Below are 22013 nucleotides of genomic sequence, written 5' to 3' on the forward strand. Positions count from 1 at the left end.
AGAAGCACAGGTCAAAGTGGAAGGTAGCAGTTCAGCGGGGGCGTGATGGAAGCAAAGGTGAGGACTGAGTGGAAGGAGGAAAGTGCTGGCGGGGTGCAGGGAGTTGCATCCAGGAGCCCTAACACCTCCACTCACCTTCCTTACACTCCAGGGCCACCCGTGACTCCAGGTTGTCCATCTGCATCTGTAGCCGCTTGAGCGTGAGGTCGTTCTCGCGAGACTTGCGCTTGTAGGCGATGAGCACAATGATGACGATGAAGAGGAGGAGGCTGCCGCCGGCCGCGATGCTGACGATGGCTGGCAGGGTCAGCAAGCTGTCTGAGACGACGCTCACCGAGCCCGGCGAGAACACCATCCCGCCCACGTGAACCTGCGCATTGTACACACACAGACGCACGCAGATGCACACAGGTGCGGAGCCCGGCACGGGGAGGAAGGCCACAACCACACAGAGCAGATTTGGAGTCTGTGCGACTTCCTGCCCTGGGGTCTGCTCTCCTTCCCTTGGGTTCTCAACTTCCACCCATGTCCACGCAAGGCATGGAGAGCCATTGAGGTGGACCATAGGGCCCGTGTCTGGAGGTAGACTTTGCACACATGCTGAAGAGGAATGGGGCAGGAAGCGACACTTGGATGGAGGGCTCACTCACCATGACCTTGTGCTGCCCCGTGAGGTTGGGGGGCTCACAGAGGAGCTGTGTCTCAGACACAGTGACTGCGCAAGGGGTCTCTCCAATCAGCACCGTGTAATTGAGTTTGGCGCCCCCAGAGGCTGGAGGACAGAGGTTCTTGCCCTGCAGAGAGGAGTAGCTGTCAGTGGGGAGAATGCGCCAGCAGGTACAGAGGCCAATGGCCAGGGTACCCAGAGACCCAGGAGGCTGGGAAAGTATGGCAAGGCACACGTGTACCAAGGATGTTGGTCCCGTCTCCCCTGGAGGGGACTTCAACACAATCACGATTCAGAGAGGGAGAAGACAAAGGAGAGAGAGAAAGAAAATGAGGAGACTGGGAGACAAAACACAAAGCAAAAGGAAGTTTGGGGTGGGCGGTGGGGAATGCATGGAATAGGAGGACCACAGCAAGGAGTTCAGCACTTGGTGGGGCCGGGCCAGGGCTTTGGGGCTGCTCAACACTCATGGCAGGCATCTGTGGCCCCGATGTTGGCAGTAGTAGGCAATGGTTGACCCTGACAATTGGCAAAATTCTGGCTCCCAAAACTTGTGAGAACAAATTAGAATCCCAGTGGGTCCCTATCTGCCAAGGAGCTTTGCCTAGAAAGACAGTAGTGTGGTGAGTGCATGCATGCAGCCAGGAGCGCCAGAGTAAGGCTCCTGGTCTGCACCCACCCGCTCGCACACCTACCTTCAGGATGATGGGTGATCCCGGCTTTTGATCCAAGACGCCAGTAGGGCTGAGCAGTTCAAAGGTCGGGTTGGGGTAGTAGATGAACTTGGTGTCGTTGTAAATCAGCAAGGACTGGACATTGTTAAAGACAAATCCAAACTCGTCCGGCCGCTCCACGGTGTCCAGGCCGGGTCGGTAGTCCGTGGTCAGAGAGGGCGCCAGGCAGGTGAGAGTAGTTGTGTTCACGACCTTACATACCTAAGAGGCCCAGAGAGCAGCATTCAGACTCAAGCGAATAGCAGGAGGAGACTGACTCCCAGCCTCTACTGCTTTTGTGCATGGCCGTGAGTATGTGTGGCCTGGAGTGAGGTGGAGTCACCCAGGGAAGTTTTTGCGTAGACAAAGTGGATAAAAGGGAATCTAAAGACTGAGTAGGACCTACCCAAGCAGGGACAACAGACAGTAGGGGAACACATTGCAAGCAGAAGAAATTGGGAAGCCTGGGGATGAGGGAGCATGGAGTGTTTGAGAGAAAGTAGGACAGGTGCTTGGCATGTGTGTGTGTGTGTGCGCGTGTGTGCACACATGCGTGCGCAGTGTGGAGCAGCCAGTGTGGGATGAACACTTCGCTCAGTACACAGCAGGTGCTCATTTATTTCTGTAGAATAAATGGGTGACTAATCAAGGTCCAACAGGGCCTCCCTCTTCTTTAACCAAGTGTCCCTAGCCCTGCATGGGGTGGGACCTTAGTGGTGACACTGAATTCATGATGTTCCCTTGCTCTGAGTGGTCACCCAAACAAAATCCCGCTGGGCTGGCCCCTGGCTAGTGAGAGCTGCACCATTCTCTCCTCTGGTGGTTTAGTTCTGGGGCAGTCCAAGGCGGCAGCCAGACTGAAGGAACCGCTAAAGGATCTATATAGGATTTGGGAAGAAAACCCAGACTCCAACCCCCCTTCCTTCTGACTCCTGTTCGGCACAGCTCAGTCCCAGCCTAGGGCGCCACAGCGTCCCAGGAGCAGCCAAGGGCATCTCTGAGAACTTGGAATCCTCAAGTACACGCTGTCCTGGCAGGTCTACATGTGTGTGTCTGGCCAACATACACACATTTGGGCTTACTGTTCAGAACACAAGATGGCGTGTGAAATTGCAAAACAGCTGATGCTTGCAGAGCTTTCTGTCTAGAGATTACATCAGGTTTCGAATGTCAGCCTTAACCACTCCCTCTCCACAGGGATTTTAAGAATTTAAATCCAGGGGCTAGGCTTGTAGTGTTGTGGGTGAAGTCACTGCCTGAGAGGCTGACATCCCATATGGGCATGGGTTTTTGTACTGGCTGTTTCACTTCGGATCTGGCTCCCTGCTAGTGTCCTGGGAAAGCAGCGGAGGATGGCTCAAGTCCTTTGACCCCTGTACCCACATGGGAGTCCTGGAGGAAGCTCCTGGCTTCTGGTTTGCAACCTGGTCCAATCCTAGCCATTGCAACCATCTGGGGAAGGAACCAGCAGATGAAAGATCTCTCTTTATCTCTCCCTTGCTCTCTCTGTATCTCTGATTTTTTTTTTCATAAAAGAAGTTAAACAAAGGGTCTGCCCACTGTTCAATGTGGTACAGCAGACCCTTAGCAACATGGTGCCTCTTTCAGATCACAGGTGTCGACACTGAGGCCCAGGGACAGTAAGTGGCACCATCACACAGGAAGATCAAGGGCGGGAAGTGCCATCCCAGGCTCTGACAGAACATGCCAGCCTCAGTGGGTCTCTTCCCCTGCCCCCATCTCCTTCACTTTCTCTAGAGGAGGCCTCTGTGAATAAGCAAATCACTCTCAAACAACAGCCCTCTGTCTGCTTCCTGTATCCACACTCTGTTTGCCAAACATTCCTTTGGGTTTTGCGGCTTTCTTCCTGGCCCTCTGCTAGCCTTTGCTATCCTGGGAGGCTGCCTGGAAAGCCAGTGGGAGGGGCCGATGGGCTGAGCAGGAGCCTGGCAGGAGAGTAAAGGTCCCGGGGCACAGTGCTCCCGTCTAACCATCCTGAAGGCTGGTGCAGGACTGAGTTTAGGAGACTCCTGTTCTGCAGCCAGTTGGGTGGCTGGACCCCCAACATTCCCACCTGCTGCTGTTCCAGGAAAGTCACCAGGGAGCCCAGGTCCTCACCCTGGCTCTCCCAAGGGTTGAGTGCCATAAAACCTTATGATTCTGGTGGTGGGAAAATTGTGCCTGCAGCCTGAGCTTTTGCCAACTTGTGAGCAGTACAGTACAGGGGAGGCCTTCCCAGGCCAGCTTTCCCTTCCAGTGGCTTCCAGTGGATGCAGTCTGAGGCCCTTGGAGGCTGCCCTTGTCAGCTGCGTCTGCCCTCTCCACCATTCTCTTTGCACTGGGCTCAGAATGGCTTGTGTTTTCTGTGTCTTGATGTGATGATATCTGGGGTCTTGCTGATTGGAGAAAGGCTGCCCCCCTGCCACCCTGGGGGCTAGACAGAGACCCGAGAGCAGAGTGCAACCCAGTCAGTAAGGTGCCCAGTACTACATCACCTCCTCTTCCACTCCAGCTCACTACCACCCCAGGACCAGACAACTAGAAACAGCCTCTTCGGCCCAGAGCCCACCCAAATGACTCCAGGCAACCAACCCCAAACCTACTGGTCCTGCTGCTCTTCCCCAGGGTGCCTTCAGCTGAGGCCCATGCCATGCTTTCGCTCTTTCTCTCTCTCCTTTTCCCCTGTGGCTTGGTGTTGTACCCCCTTCCTGTCAGATCTGGCTGTTGAGCATCACACTACTCACATTGACAGATTCCTTGCCATTGAACTTGACTCGGATCCTTGGCTCCTGGATGACATCCAAGTTGAAACCTGTGATGGTCAGGGGTGTGTGGCCACTGGGAACAAACAGAGGCCGAGTGAGACAGATGTGCCCTCCAACCTGGGACAGCAAGCCTCAACCATTGGCCTCCCGCCCTCTCAAGAGCTGCTGGCGGGCTGCAGCCATGACAGGTGGCAGCCAGATGTGTCCATCTCACCTGGCAATGCTCCACTCGGGTTCAATGCGTTGGACCCGAGGGTCATCTATGTACTCGAACTGCAAATTGTTATCCACTCGGGCTCGGTCGACACTCACAGACACAGGGACTGCACCCAGTCCATTGGACGATGGGGGTGAGACACACACAATCTCATTCATGGACCTCCTGTTGTGGAGACAGAACAGAAGGACTGAGAAGAAAGATATGGCTCCAGAGGGTATCACCTGGCATGGAGTCACTGCCTGGAAGTGTCCCACTTTTCTTTTATGCTTTTTATGCTATAGAGCACTCCCCCATTCATGGCAAATTACCTCTTTTACCTGAGACCCATATCTGAATTGAGAAGGAACAAAGTAGAGAGATGGTTAGAGCTAGTGAGGCTGGGGCAGGACAGCATGAACGTTGGGGGAACTCCTTTGTTCTGGATTTTTCTAGAATCAGACTCTCCAATCACTATTTACAGTCTGATCAGACAATCAAGCAACACTCACTGAACACCTTCACACATGGCCATGAATGCATAGGCCTTGTGTTCACTGTCCCAGCATGGATATTAGCAGGAAGACACTACCGGGCAGACTGGGTTCTCACCTGGGGATTCTTACAGAATTCTCTACATCTCCAGGGCTTTATGGGTATGTCTGACAAGCAGGTATTCAATCTCCTCACACACAGGGGATGCTCTGAGTGTGAGCCTGCAGGCTTGAGGGGCTGAGCACAAGTGCCACCTCCATGTTTCTCAAGTCCACATCCTGGGGGACTGAATAGCTCCAGGTGCCTTCTTCATTTAGCATTTTCCAGCCTCCCCCTCTACCTGCTCCCACCACCTGTCCCAGTTCTTTTAGAGTCCTCCTGATACAGGGGAATAAACCACCGAATGCTTTGTATATCTTACAATGGCTGGAACAGTGTTGGGGCCCAGAGGGGAGGGATAGATTCTGGTCTGAACCTGTGAATGCCCCAGCAGCACAGTGGTCCAGGTTGCCTTTGAGGAAAGCTTACCCATAGAACTCGCAGGTCTGGTTGCCTAGGTATACTGCCACACTGCTTCCAGCTCCCAGATAATGGCCTGTGATGGTCACCATGGTGCCTCCTGACTCTGGCCCTCGGATGGGGTTGAGGGACAGCACAGAAGGGTTCTTAGAAAGAAGTAGAGAAAACAAAATAAAGAAAAATCACAGCTTCAGTTTTGTTCAAAAGGGGGGACTGTCTTCAGGCTGGGAATGCGGCCCACTTCCTGCCCTTTCCGATCCCTAACATCCTTTCTGCTTGTTTGGGAGCTGGTGCCCTTTCTCAGAGGAATCCCTGGGCATGACCAGGGAAGGCAGAAGGGCCAGGTCTCTGAATTGATTAACTCCCCGGAGAGCCTCCTGCTCATAACATGGAAGGGAAAGCAGAGGTGACACTGACTAATCTATCAATTAGTTTACAAATTGAGAACAATTTGAAAATGCTTTGCTACCTAGAGCCTGGATTGATGTTTCTGGCACAAAATCAATAGGGCTGAAGAAAGTCTCCCTGCTGGATGGGGTCACTAAAGCCCAAAGTTCTTCCCCCTGGGGACCCCGACACCTGTCCCTCTGTCCCTGCCAGGTCATGTGGCGGACACAGCAGGGTTCCTGGCACAGACAGCTGTGTGCAGAGTTCAGGCTTGGTGAGCAGCACTGCCTGGGGCTCTCCGGCACATTCACCAAGATGGGCCATGAAGCCTGGAACTGAAACCTCTCAGCCGAAAATGCAGCTGACCTAGCTCTCCAAGGCACAGCTTCTGCCTGGAGAGAAAAGGTGGGTTCACGGAGTGGGAACTGGAGTTGGTCTTAGCCACCATGCACTAGCTGCTGATCCTTAGGCAAGTTTTGGATCCTGGGGTCTGTCTGTCTTCTCTGCCCCTAGACAAGGGAAGAGCAGGGAGGGGCTCTCTCCAAAGGCCCTCCGTGCTCCCCTCCCTTCCCCTCATCTACAGTTCTCTGGCCATCTGGTCCTGCTATTTTTGCCTGTCCTGTGCCCTGGAGCAGGTGGGCCCCTCCAAGCCCAAGATAGAAGAGTAGGATGCGAAAGTGAAGCTTCCAAGGTGCACGCCTTAACCACCAACAGAGAGGGAAGAGTTCCATAGTCTAGTGATTCTTTCCAAAACTCTTTGCAAGGCTGGTTTGACCTCAACCATCGATGTTAATGCTTTTTAATGAAGTGTTCAATGTGACAGCCCAGCTAAGTGTCAGGACACGGTCATCAGGGGCCCAGAAGGCGGTCACTCATTCAGGATGGATCTGGCCTCAGCAGGTGTGAAGGCTTCAGTAGCAAGTGATTGTTGGAAGAGGAGCTTAGTGCTAGCTCCCCAGAAAACTTTGAAATTCCCTCACCTGTGGCCTGAGCATGAAGGGCCCTCCTCATGTTCTCGTGTGTGTGTGTGTGTGTGTGTGTGTGTGTGTGTGTGTGTGTGTGTGTGTGTGTGTGCGTGCACGCAAGTGACTGCACTGACATGCAATCAGGCAGGCTGGCTAGTGTGCGCAGCCCCTGAGGCCTTGTACGCAGACAAATACTCCTCCCAGGTTCAACAGCGCTTCCAAACTCCCACATACAATATCCCTGGCAGAAAACAAAGCGTGAGGATAAATATAGGCCCACTTAATGAGGTCCCGCGGGCGATGCATCCTCATTAGACTGGAATTAGACGAAGATATCACTTGAGCTAGAGAGAGGGCAGTTTTCCCTCCCACCCTACGTCTGGGCTCTGCTTTCTAAGAAAGGCTGCATGGTGCCTTATTTAGAACCTTGACAATGGCCCTCTGGGATCTCCAGCACCTCCCTGATGCACTCCAGAAAGGCAGGCTGGCATAGCAGTGAGGCCAGAAAACCCCTCTTCTGGTCTCCTACACGGCTGGGGAGGTGTCTGGAGCGCTGCAGAGAGAGGTTGCAACAGATGAGGGTCTGCGCTGGGTACCTACAGTCAGGTGCCTGCCCCAGTACTCACCACAAAGGTGTACTGCTGATGGGACTTGGTCATGAACTCTGGCTTACACTCGCCAATGCATAGGCGTACTGGCCCGGAGGTGGTTCCCACGAGGGCGTGACCCATCTCACAGACGATCCTGGGGACAGAGCAAACGTTCAGGTCACAGGCTTGGCAGGAGCTGCCCTCCTTGCCCTGCTTGCTTGCCCAGTCACAGAGAATGACTCAGCCACAGTTTTGATGGACTGAGACTCAGCCTGCTCGTTCATCTTGCTGTGTGACTCTGGGTGGGGTGCTTTCCTGCTCTGGGCCTTGGTCTTATCTGTGGGTGCAAGGGCTGGGGTGACTAATGTCTGAAGCCTCATCTGCCTCTAGCACATGATTCCTGTCAGTGCCCAGGAGCAGACGGGCACTTAGTACATGCGGAATAAGCTGAGTGGCCAACAGAGAGGTTCAAGAACACAGCGAGCTGGTGTGTGCTCCCATGCAACAAGTCAGTGTTGCAAATCCACTCTGAAAGAGCCAGTGCCAGCCTCCTTGCCAAGTGGATTCCACTGTGGGTTGTTCCCTGCCATGAGTTTTAGAAAGCGGTTGGACAAGATCTGCTGAGTTAGAGGTCAGATTAGTAATTCCTGGCAGAGTAGGAGTGGAGTCAGAGGCAGTTGGTGACAAGGGGCAGGTGGATGAGTTCATTAGACCAGCCATTGACACTGGACTCCCACTTAATCAAGGGCTACGCGCACTGAGCTAGTGGGCGAGGCAGGGACTCAGCCCTGGGTTGAGAGTCACGTCTCACGCTAACAGGAGAGCCGGAGGGAAGAGGCGGGCTGTGTGCTCTCTCCTGGGCAGGCTGGATCGATACCCCTGGTGCTGACTGCCCCAGCACCTGAGATAAATGACACAGGCATGTTTAAGCCCTGGTTGCCTTGAAGAGAGGGCTGGCAATTGCAGGGCAGGGAGGGGTAGCAGAAACCCACTTATTGGGGGTACCTCTTGCCTAGAATTTAGGGCCTAGGTTAGCTGGGAGAGACCCCACCTGGCTCAGCGCAGAGCAGAGAAGGAAGAGCCCTCTCCCCTACCATCCTTTAAGAGTGCAGTAGCAGTCTGTGTTCCTAGTACACTCGCTCCAAGGGGAGCCTGAGAAACAGATCTCCTCTGGGCTAATCCCCAGCATGATGCTGGCAGGGTGGGGGGAACCGAGTGATGTTTATCTCCAGGAAGGAAGGGAACTAAACCGAGCTTTCATCCCAACGTAATAAAACTTGCATTAAACAAACATGCCACATGCTCACACACACCGCTTGCCACCCGTCTCACAGCTAATCCCCAATAAGTACTTCTACTCCGGCGAATATTTATTTAACATGCAATAACTGTCTTATTACGTTTAGTATATGAGATGCAAGCAGGAAGGACTGAATGCCCATGGAAGAATGTTAGCCCTCTCCTTTCTTTCTCTAGGAATAAATAAATTAATGATGAACCTGAATATGGAAGGTAGTGACGATCGATTAGTATTGGCCAGGTAACTCTGCTTAAAACTCGTTAGTGGGGCTCTTGGGGAGCACTGCTTAAGGTGTGCACAGGGTTATTTTCAAGCAGCTGTTGGCTTGGAGTTGCGATGGTGCTATCCTGCCTCCCAGGCCCTAGCACCTGCTTTGTGGGTCCCTGGTCCCCTGCAAAAGCAGGTCTGGTGCTTTCAAGGAGCTCCAAAGAATAGTCAGCTACTGTGGGCAGAGGTAGGAGGGGAACGCACGAGGCAGGCCTCTTTCCCTTTCTTCTCATCAGGCCTTGCTTGCTCCCCTCTCCTCCATACATACCCCTCAGCAAGAGGAAGAAATCACTGCATGCTTGATATCATGGGCAAGAACACATGCTGGTCATGGACAGCATGGGCACATTCTTGCTTGGATCCTGACCTGGCTCGAGCAGCTCCATTCCCTGTCCCTATAGAGTATGCATCATGGGCTGAGGCCACTTGGACATTGTCTCACTTGGGGCTCATGGCTCTCCTTGTCAAGTACCCGTGGAAGATGGAGTGTGTGTGCATGCATGTGCACGTGTGTGTTTGTGTCCAAGGCTGCACACACGGGTGCCTGTGGATGAGGGGCAGGTGTATAGCCCAGGGCGTGGACTGCAGTGAGGGCCCAGAGCTGGTCCGTGTGTGCCCTCCCTTAGTACTGTGGTTGGGTATGTCCTCACCCCCAGAGTGAGTGGGTAGGGGCTGTGGAAGGCAGTGGGAAGGTGTAGGAATTCCTGAGAATCCTAAGGAAATCAGGTAGTCTCTCATTCCCAGCCCCTCCCAACTTCCTGTCTAGGAATCAGCACCCACAGGAGGGATGGGAGTATTTGGTGTAGGCCCTTGTTCTCTGAATCAGAGACAGAGTTCAGGGGGTAACCATGGGGAGTTGGAAAGGGTCACCTAAGTGATGAGTGTCACACCAAAGCACAGTGCACGTGCTGATAATAAGAGCTACACACTCTCCACAAAGCAGGCTCCCTTGTTACCCTCAGACTCAGCTATGGGGCAGGTCTTCTCATCTCCATTTTATAGACCCTGGTGCCGAGGCTCAGAGATGCTAGTGACTACGTCAGCTGTGGCCACCACCATGGCAAGTGGCAAAGGCCAATTCAAATCTGAGCTAGTGTGACTCCAAAGCTCAAGCCTTTGACCAATATATTCATTCTATCCATTAGGTTTCTCAAATTTTGTGTTATTCCAGACAGGAGAGAAACAGAGAGCTCTCACCTGCTTGCTAACTTTCAAAATGCCCATAGCAGGGTGTGAAGCAGTCAGTTCAGGTTTCCCATGTGTAGGGCAGGGACTCAGCTGCTTGAGCTACCCCTAATGTGGTCATAGTATGCAGTAGCTGGAAGCTGCACAGGAGTGGAGCCAACATTCAAACCCAGGCACTCCGATAGGGGATGCAGGCTTCCCGAGTGGTAGCCTAGCTGCTAGGCCAAATATCTGCCATGGAAGATCTCATGAAGTGGCCTTGCTGTCTTTAAAAGAGGGGCTAGTAGGATGATAGCAGCAATGGAAGTTGGGGCTGTTGACATGGCTGGGGGAAGGCCTGGCTGGGTTGCTAAGGCTCTTGCCTCCCTAGCTTTCTGGTTACGAATGGCTACAGACAGAGTGTACAGCCTCCAGGTCCCTGGGACCACACAAGTCAGTAAGGTCCCTATGTCATGATGTCTGGGGCTGCCTGCCCTCCCCTGCTGACTCTGGGCTCCCTAAGTATTACTGGGGGACAATAGCTTAGGATGCCTACATTTTCTCCTTTGTACAATGATGGGGGGAATCAAAGAATTCCTCAACTTCCCCAATACAAGCTATTATTTTTTGAGTCACAAGGGGCTTCTGTTGATGGAAGGTACCAGTCCCACAGGGAGTATTGTTTCCTGCTAAGGACCACTGAATGACTGTAGAGGTTGTCTCTCCCTTTATAAATATTTTCCACATGAGGCACTGGGGGATCTGGTGACTTGCTCAGGAACTAAGATGTGGCCTCCCATCTCTTGGCACTAACCCAGTGTCCTTGCCTCCACGTTGCCCTCTGCAGGTGCAGAGTGGAGGAGATGGTGCAACCACTCTCCGTCTGTCCATGAGGTCAAGTTCACAGGTATAGCAGGTGAGCGAGAGGGGATTTGAGGTCCCAAGTTGAGGCTGCCTCCTGTAAGGACCCATCCCACACTGCTGCCTCACTCTGAACCCCTAGCCTGGAAATTGTCCTATGCCGGAATCATCAGATCCTCCCTAGCCCTGTGGGGTGCTGACTGCAGGGCTAAGTGAGGCCCTTTAACCAACATTAACCTAATTGCTGAGTGATAGATGGCACGGCACAAGCATATGTAGATCCTTACGGTGCCTGCCAATCCTGTCTATGCCCAGGACTCAGCACCATGCCCAGGCAGCCAAATTCACATCTCGCAGACATCTGTAACAATTGCACCTGCTGCTTCCTGCCCGGGATGGAGTCTCTAATGATGTTAGCAGACTCTGAACCCTCTAGGGTGGTAACAAGCCTGGCACAGTTGGACATCAGGGCTGCATCCAGAGTGGGGTGGGCAGGAAGGTGGCAGGAGGTATGCCTGTGCCTCCTGCATGCCCCATCCGTGCTAGATGAAGCACCTGCCACCCTCGGCTGGGGCCAGGGGACCAGTTCCCAGCTTGGGTTTCTTTCCATCCTCACTTGGGGTTTCTCTTGGCACACTCTTTCCCAGCTGCCTGTGATATGTTTGGTGTCACAGATAGAACTAAAAACTCCTTTACCTGTGGGTACCTTCCAAAGCTCAGAAACCGAACAGCTTACTACGTAAGGCATGGGGTGAGGGTCTGCTCAGCAGAGAGCCAGGCTCTTTAACTGAACCATAGGAGGTTTATGAAGTCTAGTGGCCCAGAGCCCAATCTCCTGCCCCACCACACCCTGTACCCTTTCCTATGGAGTCATGAGGCTTCATGCCAGGCTGAAGGGCAGTCTGGGTCCTGAGGCCCACAGCAGGTCCTGAGAGCACAGTGAGTTGATGGTCAGGGTGACTGAGGGCTAGTTGTCCTGCTTCTGGCCCTGCCCCTGTAGCCCTCACCTGCTCCTATAGCTCAGCATTACCATTTAGCTACTTAGCACGACCGAGGCCCCTCCCATCTTCCCTCTCTCCCCTCTGCCCTTTCTGCCAGTCTCACTCCTGGCAGGGGTTAAGGGGCCCAGGGAAGGCTCTGACCTAAAGGTTCCCAGGGGTCAGATGAGTCCTTCCTTCTCCCCTACAATGGCCAACAGAAGGCATCACCTGGCCCTCATGACTTGGGCCTTAAAGCCCCTTGCTGTGGGGGTCTGGAGATTCCAGGCAACACCTGTCCCAGGGTCTGTTTCTATGGCTGCTGTAGAAGTGAAAGAGCTGGGGGTCAGGAGCCACAAGTCTACCTCTGTCCGGACAGAACTGGGCAAAGTCACTCGGTCACTCTGAGTCTCCTGCCCTTTCCTGCTCTGCAGAGTGGTGATAACAGCATCTACTTCCCAGGGTCCTTGCCAATGACCATGGGCACGTGGATGAGAAGCTACTCCATCTATGAGAAGTGCGGGTAAAAGATCATGACAGCAATTTTACGGTGGTTCCTGGAGGCTGCCTCTGGCTCCCTTCCTTTCTCTTGCCATCCTCCTGCCCCCCAGCTCCATGCCCACCTCTTGCCCACCAACACACAGTGACTGCCACTGCCAAATGAACACCCCAAATTGGAACATATGTCACTCCTGGAGCCCCGACCGCCTGTCCACCACTACATGCCTAGTTTCTAATTTCCAGCTGACATTTCCCTTAGTGAAATAAATGAATTTGCTCCAGCAGAGGCCCTGCTTGGATTAAGCTGCTGTCAGAGCCCCATGCACCAAACAAATTGTTGCCCGCAGCCCTTCTTGTGGGATGCATTCCAATGGGGGGGTGACAGGGGAGCGGCTGTGGGACCTAGGAGGAGCCTGGGTTTGTCACGGAAGCTGGTTGACTGGATGGGCAAGGGACAGAACCGGCACCTGGAGCTGGATGTCAAAAAAGCCAGGAACCAGACCCTGAGAAGATGGAGGGGGGGTGGGAGAACATCTGACACCATGGGAGAGGGATCCTGGAAGAGACCCAGAGATGGGACGTGGGGAGATGGGAGACAGCCAGCATGCAGGACTTACTGTTCAGCAACGATGTATTCTCCCGGCAGGGGCGTGCAGGGCACCCCAGCCACCTGTACATGGTGGGCGATTTCTGAAAAGTCCAGACCGAGGTTTACGCCATGAATGGTCACTCGTGTGCCTCCTTCCGGAGGCCCAGACACCGTCAGAATCTGCAGGAATGAAAGGATGTCAGCAGGCCTGCAGTGGTCAGAAGAGGAACAGCAGTGTCCCTTGCCTGGGGGAGGTGGATGGTCTTGGAGGGGACACCTAGGATGGCCCGACTCCGTGTTTCCTCCACCTCTTAGCCTGCCCAGGGTTCTGATGCTGTCTTGTGTTTCATGCCACTTCCTCCATGCTTTAAGTCATTCACTCATTCATACATCCATGCGTTTATGCATGTTTTCAAAAACCAAGGCTCAGAGGCAGAGCTGGGTTCAAGGCAAGGAGTGGCTGCCTCTCATTCACCAGCTGCCTGACCATGCTGGAGTGTAGCCCCAGCTCTTCTTGGTTGCAAGCAGGTGCTCTTATCTTTCTCAGTCCTGAAGGGGACTTGGGAGTACTGGGCATGTAAACCACAAGGCTTTCATATGGAAGGGCCTGGGGCTATCGTGATGGATATGGCAGGGAATTTGTCCTCAGGGAACTTACAGTCCAGAAGGAAGTGAGAGTGGAGGCATTTAAATAGCACTGATTCAGGCTGCAAACCAACTATCAAAAAAAGCATCTGACATCGCTCCGCAAAACTCCTCTGACACCATGAGGGACAAGGAGAGGGCGCTTGGCGGATTTTTTAACTCCTTGTGCTTTCTGTTCACAAAGATGTTTTATTTATCCATTCCTTCATTTGCCCACCAGATGCTGACTGTCTCGTTTTTGCTTTGACCCAACAGGGGAAAGGAATAGCAGAAAGTTCTCCCTTGGGAGTGCACTTCTGGGTGAGAACTGATCAACTCTTTAGGGCCAACAGATCCAGGTGGGCAAGTTGTGGCCCAGTAAGGAAGAAACTAGAGGTGAACTCGATCCCAGACTACAAAGCAATATTGGTTTCCAAGGTGAGAAGTCATCTGGGGGCATCTCAGCCTGAGAGCCTCACTTACAGTGCGAAGGAGGAAGAAGCCTCAAGACACTGGGGATGCAGCCAAGCCAGGACAACTGCACTGACACACCTCCAAGAAAGCTCAGCACAGCTGAGACCCGAGAAAGAGAAGACAAGGAAGTGAGTGGGGGGCCTGAGGGAGGGATGAGGTCGTGTTCCATGCCAGGAGTCCACTAGGGTCTGCTAGATGAACAGCCTGCGGGCTGTCTCTCCTGCAGCCCTGTATGCGTCATTGCAGTGTCTGGTGGGCAGTGGTCAGTGGGCCCTTATAGGTGGGCACAGGGGAAATGCTGTCCAAAGCTCTTGAGATCCTTCTGTCCCTTCCCACACCTCCTGCCTCACTTCCTGTGACATAGGAACCATGGGCTCTGCTACCAGCTTGACCATAAACTCCCAGATGACAGTGAGCAGAGAAGAGAGATGCCGGGGACGAGAACAGGACTGACCTCCTGCCCTTCTGCTCAGTGGATGTGGGCTTCAGATCGCAGGCCTGCAGTAAGGGGGCTGCATACTCAGGACTGGACCCCAGGCCTCTCTACCTCCTGTTCTCTGCTGCTGTCAGATGGGCCCTGGACTTGCTCATCTGAGGGCTGTATGCAGAACATACCAGCCACCTTATGCACAAACATAAACCAGACACCTGATTTGGGTTGGGGGATAGACAGCTGGGGGTGGAGGGTCTCAGAGGCATCCCTGTGAGTTGGGACAGAGGGTAAGAGAAGGAAGGACAACTTGGCATGGGGAGAGTCGGCATCTGGAATTAGATCCCCCCTACAACTCCGCGCCAGTACACATGTCCCCAGGGAGCCAGGGTCTTCCACTGTCTCTGGCACAGTTCCCTTGGGAGCTAGGTCTTCAGGAATGACCAAACAGGAAGAGGCTGCCTACAGCCTTTTAGCTGTAGGGTGCTTCCTGTCCCTTCCATCCACTTGCACTGACTGTCCCCAGCTGGCCCCTGGATGGCACGAGCCCATCTACTTTGGAACTGGCCAACCTGCCGTGATTGCTTCTCTCTCCTTCCCTCCACCACTTTTATTTTTAAAATACATGCTTCTATTCACTGTGGTTAATTACAACCTTTCAGAAAAACTGTGAAATGAAATCTTTCTGGAAAGTCTAAAAATACTTCTGTATTGCAGGTAGCATGTGGGGATGGTATTGTGGGTACTCAGTGGTGCTGGCAGGCTGTACACGGTGGCTTGCTGCTGCTGGCAAGGCTGGGTACTGTTTCCTGACATTCATGGGGAGGGTTCAGACACATGGTCATGGTGGCGAGGGCACTGTGGGCTGGTCTGTTAGCACAGGGCTACTCAGAGGCTGAAGTCAGCTATACTGCTTTCCTTGGTAATGATTGGCTAGTATTACAATATTAAGATGAAGATAATGTATCAGGGCCTGACACAGTAGCTAGTGGCTAAAGTCCTTGCCTTGCATGCACCGGGATCCCATATGGGCACTGGCTTGTATTCTGGCTGCTCCTCTTGGGTAAGCAGCAGAGAATGGCCCAAAGCCTTAAGACCTGCACTGGAAGAAGCTCCTGGCTCTTGGCTTCTCAAAGAGGGGGCAGTCCCAGCTAATAGATAGGGAATCCAGACTAGGCCAACAGTGTCCTCCTAAGTTGACAAGCCATATCTTCAGGTCGTGCCAAGCACCTGGAAATGTTGGGTGCAGGCTGTGCACTATGCTGACAGCACCTGGGGGAGATGACCTGGGATTCCAGGAGAGGCACCTAAACCCTGATCATGGGGGGTTTACAAGGGACTTACAGCTTCCTTACTCACAGCAAAACTAATATTTAGAATTTGGCTTCCCCAAACATCCCTGGGATGGTGATGATCTGATTTGCAGCAGGATTCCCCAGACCTGCATTGCTGAGATCCCCAAATCTCTCTGCAGGGCTCCTTAGCCATTTATCCATTTGCTACTGGAATCTCCACTTCCACAGACAGGTCCCCCAGGCACCTCAAATTTCAACATGTCTTTTAAGAATGAACTCTTAATTTTTCCTCCCAATTACCCTCCCAGATTCTCTCTCAAGGTTAATGGAAACTCCATGTACCCAGCCAGGAATCTTGCAAGCATCTACAACTATTCCTTTCCTCTCACCTGCTGAGCACAGCACACAAGGCCACTGGGAATTCTCTGTGTGTTCTATAGCAGGTGCTATACCAGCCGCAGACTCTCATTATGTTTCTTGTGTCAATATAACTTTCCCAGAGCTGTCAGGGTGAACTGCATCAACCCACACTTTAGAAAGGTGACCAGTTGCTTGCTCTGCAAATCTTCAACAGGTCCAACCAGGAACAAGGCAAAACCATTCACTCTTGCCGTGCCCTTTGTGGTCTTTTGGGCTCCAATCCCCTTTCTCTCCTTTTCAGCCTTAACTTTCTGCTCTCTGATAAGTCCTCTGTCACCTACCCAGGTGCTGATGAATTGCCAGCTATTGCTTATTGAGGTCCAGGGAAGGCCTCCCATCTGTGGGTGGGGTTGAGTGCCCTCCAACCTGAGCAAGAGAGGGCAGGAGGTAGTGCAGACCAGCGTCCGACTAGAGCATTGGGCAGGTCTGTGTCTCTTGGCTCAGTGCTGCAGCTGCCCCTGTGCTGCTGGCTGCTCTGGGGTAGGCAGGGAAGAGCTACTGCCCGATGCCCGGATTTTGCCAGGGGCAGGAAGAGAGCAACCTATGGAGTTGGACAGACTTGACTTTGAATACCTGCTCTGATAGTTGGGAGCCATGTGACCTTAAGTCTCACTACACTTGATGAAAACGTAACAGTGCTTGCATCCCAGGAAGTGTGAAGGATGAGGAGGAAATTCCCTGGCACACTGCTGGGGGCAGGGCAGGGGCTTCATAACTGGCAATGCCCTTTTCTGTGCCTTCCTACACCAATGCCTTCCTGGGGGGCAAAACCATGAGAAGTTGGAGAGAATAGGGAGCTTAAGAGATCGGGGAATCTTCTTAGAGCTGCGGGAGGAGCACCTGTTGGCCTGGGAGTTCCTAAAGGACTAGCTGAGGGTCCTACTGAGATGGGAAGGGCTGTTCGTGAGCTGAATGGGGAAAGCCAGACAGATCTCCTGCAGCCCAGCAAGGGCAGGGAGTGGAGGAGATGCTGGCAGCTGGGTCCCACAAAGAAGCACATCGGAGCCAGATGTGGCTCTGTGACCCGGGCGGCAGCCACCCCGGGCTAGGCGCTGTGCTGTGGGGCGCAGTGAACTCAATGGAATCTTCCAGGAAAGTAACTGTGACTGAGACACCCACACAGCCAAATGGCTTGACAGCTTGGGATGTATGAGTGTGAGCGTGTGCCACAGAGAGAGGGGGATTGCAGAGGAAAACCTGTCACTTCAGCTGTGAACATCTTTAGCTACAGTTGCAGCCGCATTATTTTCAAGACAAATTATACTATGGACGAAGAACTGCTCTGAATTCTGCCCTGGGGACCTCAGAAGTGGCAGCTGGAGGTAAAGAAAGAGGGGAGGGGTCAGAAGGGGGCTCCCACTGTGCTCTTGTATTCTTTCTCTGCTCACATGTTGCACTGGATGCTCCCTGGAGTTCTAGCCTAGCCCCTCCGTGGAGTTTAGAAGCTTCCATGGCCATAGGGTGTGAAGTCTTCATATTTTGGACTTGCCATTCCCTCCAGAGGTCAGGCAGACGCATTGACAAAAGCCTATCCATTCTGCCAGGTCTTGCTCCATGACTCCTCCTCCAGGAAGCCTGGCCTGACTTCCTTGGCAGATACAGCAGCCTCCCCCCAGCTCTCACCGCCCTTGATGAGCCCATGCTGCACTGAACCTGTGAAGGTTTGGCTATGGTTTGTTCCCATGAAAACTGCTGCGGCTGAATTCCTCAATGGGGTAGGCTGAGTAGGGCGGGGGACAGATTTGGTTCACAGGAATGGTCCATTTATCCTGGAGTTGGGTCCCTTTCCTCAATCATGAGCCCTTTTTTCTTTCTTAACCAACCAGTCACTGGTTTTGGGTTACAGCAACGGGGAACAGACCATGACAGGGCACTCCTGCCTCTCCCAGCAGCCCACTCTCTGGCACACTGCCTGACGATACAGAAATAAGCCCGATCTTCAGCTCCTGGGAAATGCTGGTCTTCCCAACTCTTCAGTGATGCCTGGAAGCATAGAAGCGTTAAGTGGAGCATGGAGCACTGTAACATTGAAGCCCAGCATCACTCGGAGTGCCCACTTGGGCTCTCTGGCTGTAACTGAAACCATCTCTGGGTGCAGTCCACACTGAACACAGAGTGAAGAGTTGTTTCCTCTTCCAACTCCTTTCAGTGACTGAGGACAGCAACGACACCATCCCAGGCCTCTTCCTCTGTGATCTGTTAGGCTTTCCTCCCAAGAGATTGTTTCCTATACCCTGTGGCCACTTTGGAGGCTTTTCTCCGGGCCTGAGCAGTGAGGAAGGCTTGAGAAAGTGCTATTTCCTGCTGACCAGGGCTCAGTGCACTGGCTGCGCTGGCTACTGGCCCAGGACAAAACCTAGCAGGAGGTAAACTTAGTCACATTCATGTGCTTCTGCTCGGTTTTGTTGTTTCTCTCCCTGGTGTTCTTTCTTTCCAGCTATTAGGCATCATTTGCTTGTTATTCTCTCCCTTAAGACACCTGAAATTGCACCTGAAGCTGCTGTGACTACCTCACCTTAGGGGTAAGGCATCTTTACTGGTTCTGCAGAGAAGTTTGTGGGATTCAGACGGAAACACAGGTACGCATTAGGCTCAAGCTAGCAGTCCTAATTCCTGCCTTGGAGGCAACCTTTGACCACACCTTTGGCTTGTCTTGATCATGAACTTGTTGATCTGCTCATCCCAGGACAAGAGGATTTGGACAACAGGCCTGGGAGGAGACTGGCATGTCCAAACCCCTGGGCACTTGGGCACATAGTAAGGGACCAGCTGGAGACCCCCATTCTCTGCTGAGACCCTCAAAGCTTTGGGGAGCCACTTGTCCACCTGCTCCAATCTCGCCTCGGCAGCAGCACAGCCCAGCCCAGCAGACACCCAGCCAAATCCATACTCCTGCCAGAGTCTGTCATGTTTATTTTCCTCCACGGGTTCTGTGACCTGGAAAGCAGATGCTGCGGTGTTGTGTGCACCCCTTGTTCTTGCAGCGACTAATGGAACACTTCTGCAGGAACCGTGCCACTCTGCTGCCCAAGGGCGACAGCAGATGTGACCGATTAATTACAGCTGGGGAGAGCCCAGGGGCTGCACCAAGGAGGGAGCAGAGCAGGGGCCAGGGGCAGGTGTGGTGCCTGGGGGAGCTGGTGCACAGCCTGGCATGGGCTGTGTGCCAGGCTGGCCATTCCTGGTTCAGTCTCAGGCAGGGATGGGCCAGAGCCCTTCGGGGCAGAGTTGGGGTTTCCTTCTGAGTAGACTCTGGGAAAGAGGTGGGAGTGTGCCAAGCCCAGTCTGTATCTGAGACCCTGCCTTCCTCCGATTGTGTCTTTTGCCTGATGGTGGAAGAAAAGACAAAAGCAGGGCATTGGCTATGGGTTATGGAAGGTTCTACTTTCATTTATAAAGTGCCTATATTCAGGAATTATACCTGGAGCTCAGTACATTTTCTCTCATTCTGGAATATTTAGGAAGAACTGTTCTTATTCCTGGAGATGTGAAATAATTCACTGAAGTGCACACTGAATGGCAGAATGTGGCTGGATTTACCTGGGCTGTGTGTGTTTGGCCTGTACCCATTACTAGTGCTGACCATGCCCCTGCTTGAAGCAGAGTCCTCCAGGCTGGCAGCCATGAGCCTTTAACGGCCCTGGCTGCCAGTTAGCTCCCTCTTGGCCCGCCAGCACCTTTCCTTTGGCTGAGGCTGTCTCTTGCTCCTTCTGGCTGAGGAGGTTTCAGGTCAGTTTTGCTCCTGCTCTCTGCACCTTTCTCCCAATGTCATCCTCCCTGCTCTATGGCTGTCCTATCCGCTCCAACCCTGCCCATTGGCTTCTCTGTGTACCAGCAGTCCCATTGATGGGGACTGGAACGCGGTTCCCAGCTGCCCTCCATCTGCAGCAGACGTGGAAGAGTTTGGTGGCAGCCAGCTCCCTCCAGTCTTACTCTGCTCTGGGTCCAGGCCTCTCTTGGACTTAGAAAGCTCAGGAAAGTCATAGAGGGTGGCCTCCTGTTCAAGCGGGGCCTTTACAGTCAGGTAGCTGAGGGCTGAGTGCTTGTTCCAGAACTCACTAGTGAGGCAAGCAAAGGAAGGCTGGAACCTAGACTTGGCTCCCCGGCTGTGGTATGAACAAGCCGCACCCCCTCGGGAGGGGTAGGGAGGGGAGGGCCCCAGGTGCTGGCTCCTGTGGGGTGCTCAGCACAGTGTTGGGTGCAAGGGTGCCCCTCTCTAAAGTTTAGTGGCCATGTCTCTCCTGTTTCAGGAGTGGGCAATCCAGGCCTTGGCCTGCTGGTGTCCCTGGCTGATGTCACTCAGCGTCAGCCCCTCTTGAGTCTGAGCCTGGGCTTGCAGGGGGCTTCTGCCCAGAGCAGCCCCTTGACCAGGACAGACCAGGAGGGACAAGGTCTGGCTAGGGATCCATCGGTCACCATCTTTCTCCCTTTCTGTTGCTTGATGTTGGCCAGAGTCGGCAGTGGGGCTAACTTTACTCCTGCACATTCTCATTCCACCCTGGCTCTCAAACACACCTGGATGCTGACTCCAAGACAGCAAACTGTCACATTCCTGCACAGCCTGGGGCATGTGTGCACGTGCAGCACACCTCACGGCGGGCTGGAGCCCAGCCGACACGCTCCTTGGGGATCCATGGCATTGGTGCTGCCATCCCGCCTGCCCGCCGTGCATTCTTGCTGGCTCTGTCTTGGCTGATAGTACATTCAAAACCTAATTGTTATCTCAGCAGAGAGACTCCATTATTCATCCTGACACCATCCGCCGTTAGCTGTTTGTTGCTGAGATGTTATATTAATGAGGCTTGCAAATAAATGAACAGGAGATCAGAGTGCTGGCTTGTTTCTCGGGAGAGCTGGCTGACTTATTTATTTATTTGAGGGAAACTTTTCAGCGAGTCACTCTGGCCTGGGGCAGGTGACTTTTGGCCTTTTCTATGGAGATATGGCACAGCCTGGTGGATAAATATGTGCCAATATCCCAGATGGCCAGTTACCCAGATGCAATGGATGTCTTAGAGAATCCAGGAGAAATATCCTCGAATTATCTGGGCAGGTGGAGAGCAAGCCAGTGGCAGAGTTTGACCATCTTGAACTCTGATGTGACGTAAAGTTACTCATACTTGGTTCTGGAGTGTGCTGCATGGGGCATTTCTACAATGGACTGTCTTTCTCAGTTAGAGGGACATATAATGTTAGAGGCATGGGCCAGGGAGCAGTTGGTAAGGTCACTTAGTCTGGCTGTAAAGTCCATGAGAGAAAGGTGGATGATGCTCAGTCAGGATGCTGTAAATCTCACAGACTTTGACTACCTAATATCAATGTGGCTTTACTGGGCCATGTGGTGGGTAGAACACAACAGAACATTCTTTTACATGTTGAGGGTGAGAGGTTCCCAGCTCGGGGATTTGTCTCAAATTTCAAGCCTGCTTTTCCCTGCCATGCTCTCAGCAGCATATGTGTCCCACCCTCTGGGCTTTCCTCTCAGGCTGATAGGCTTAGGGACCCAATGCCACCAGGCTTACAGGACAGAAACACGAGAGGCAGAAGTGAAAGCCAAGGTTGCCCCAGACCAGCAAGACGCCATTGCCCTGAGTTCAAAAACACATTCAAATACCTAACCCCCACCTGTGCCCAACACCTGATATGGGCACTGGTTCATGTTATGGCTGCTACACTTCCGAAGCAGCTCCCTGCTAATGGCCTGGGAAAGCAGTAGGAGATGATTTAAATATTGGATCACTGTCAGCATCTTGGATACCTGGATGAAGCTTCTGGCTTGGCCTGGCTCAACACTGGCCAACGTGGCCATCTGAG

At 53.2% G+C, this 22013-nt stretch overlaps 1 protein-coding gene across 2 annotated transcripts in view; it reads right to left on the reverse strand.

The window, feature by feature from the left end:
• The window catches only part of PLXNA2 (plexin A2), a 188549-nt gene that overhangs the window by 16741 nt on the left and 149795 nt on the right, over window positions 1–22013 (reverse strand). The window contains exons 15-22 of one of the 2 annotated variants that reach the window (XM_040985603.1): window positions 12985–13136; window positions 7334–7451; window positions 5365–5501; window positions 4360–4527; window positions 4125–4218; window positions 1363–1602; window positions 651–794; window positions 136–370 (exon numbers count right to left, since the gene is read on the reverse strand). In XM_040985603.1, the coding sequence (XP_040841537.1) occupies window positions 136–370; window positions 651–794; window positions 1363–1602; window positions 4125–4218; window positions 4360–4527; window positions 5365–5501; window positions 7334–7451; window positions 12985–13136 (1288 nt within the window). The remainder of the gene's footprint in view (window positions 1–135; window positions 371–650; window positions 795–1362; window positions 1603–4124; window positions 4219–4359; window positions 4528–5364; window positions 5502–7333; window positions 7452–12984; window positions 13137–22013) is intronic. The other variant, XM_040985604.1, reaches the window with a different exon arrangement.

Source organism: Ochotona curzoniae, unplaced genomic scaffold, assembly GCF_017591425.1.
Source record: "Ochotona curzoniae isolate NIBS_2020 unplaced genomic scaffold, NIBS_Ocur_1.0 contig_430, whole genome shotgun sequence".
Taxonomy (NCBI): Eukaryota; Metazoa; Chordata; class Mammalia; order Lagomorpha; family Ochotonidae; genus Ochotona; species Ochotona curzoniae.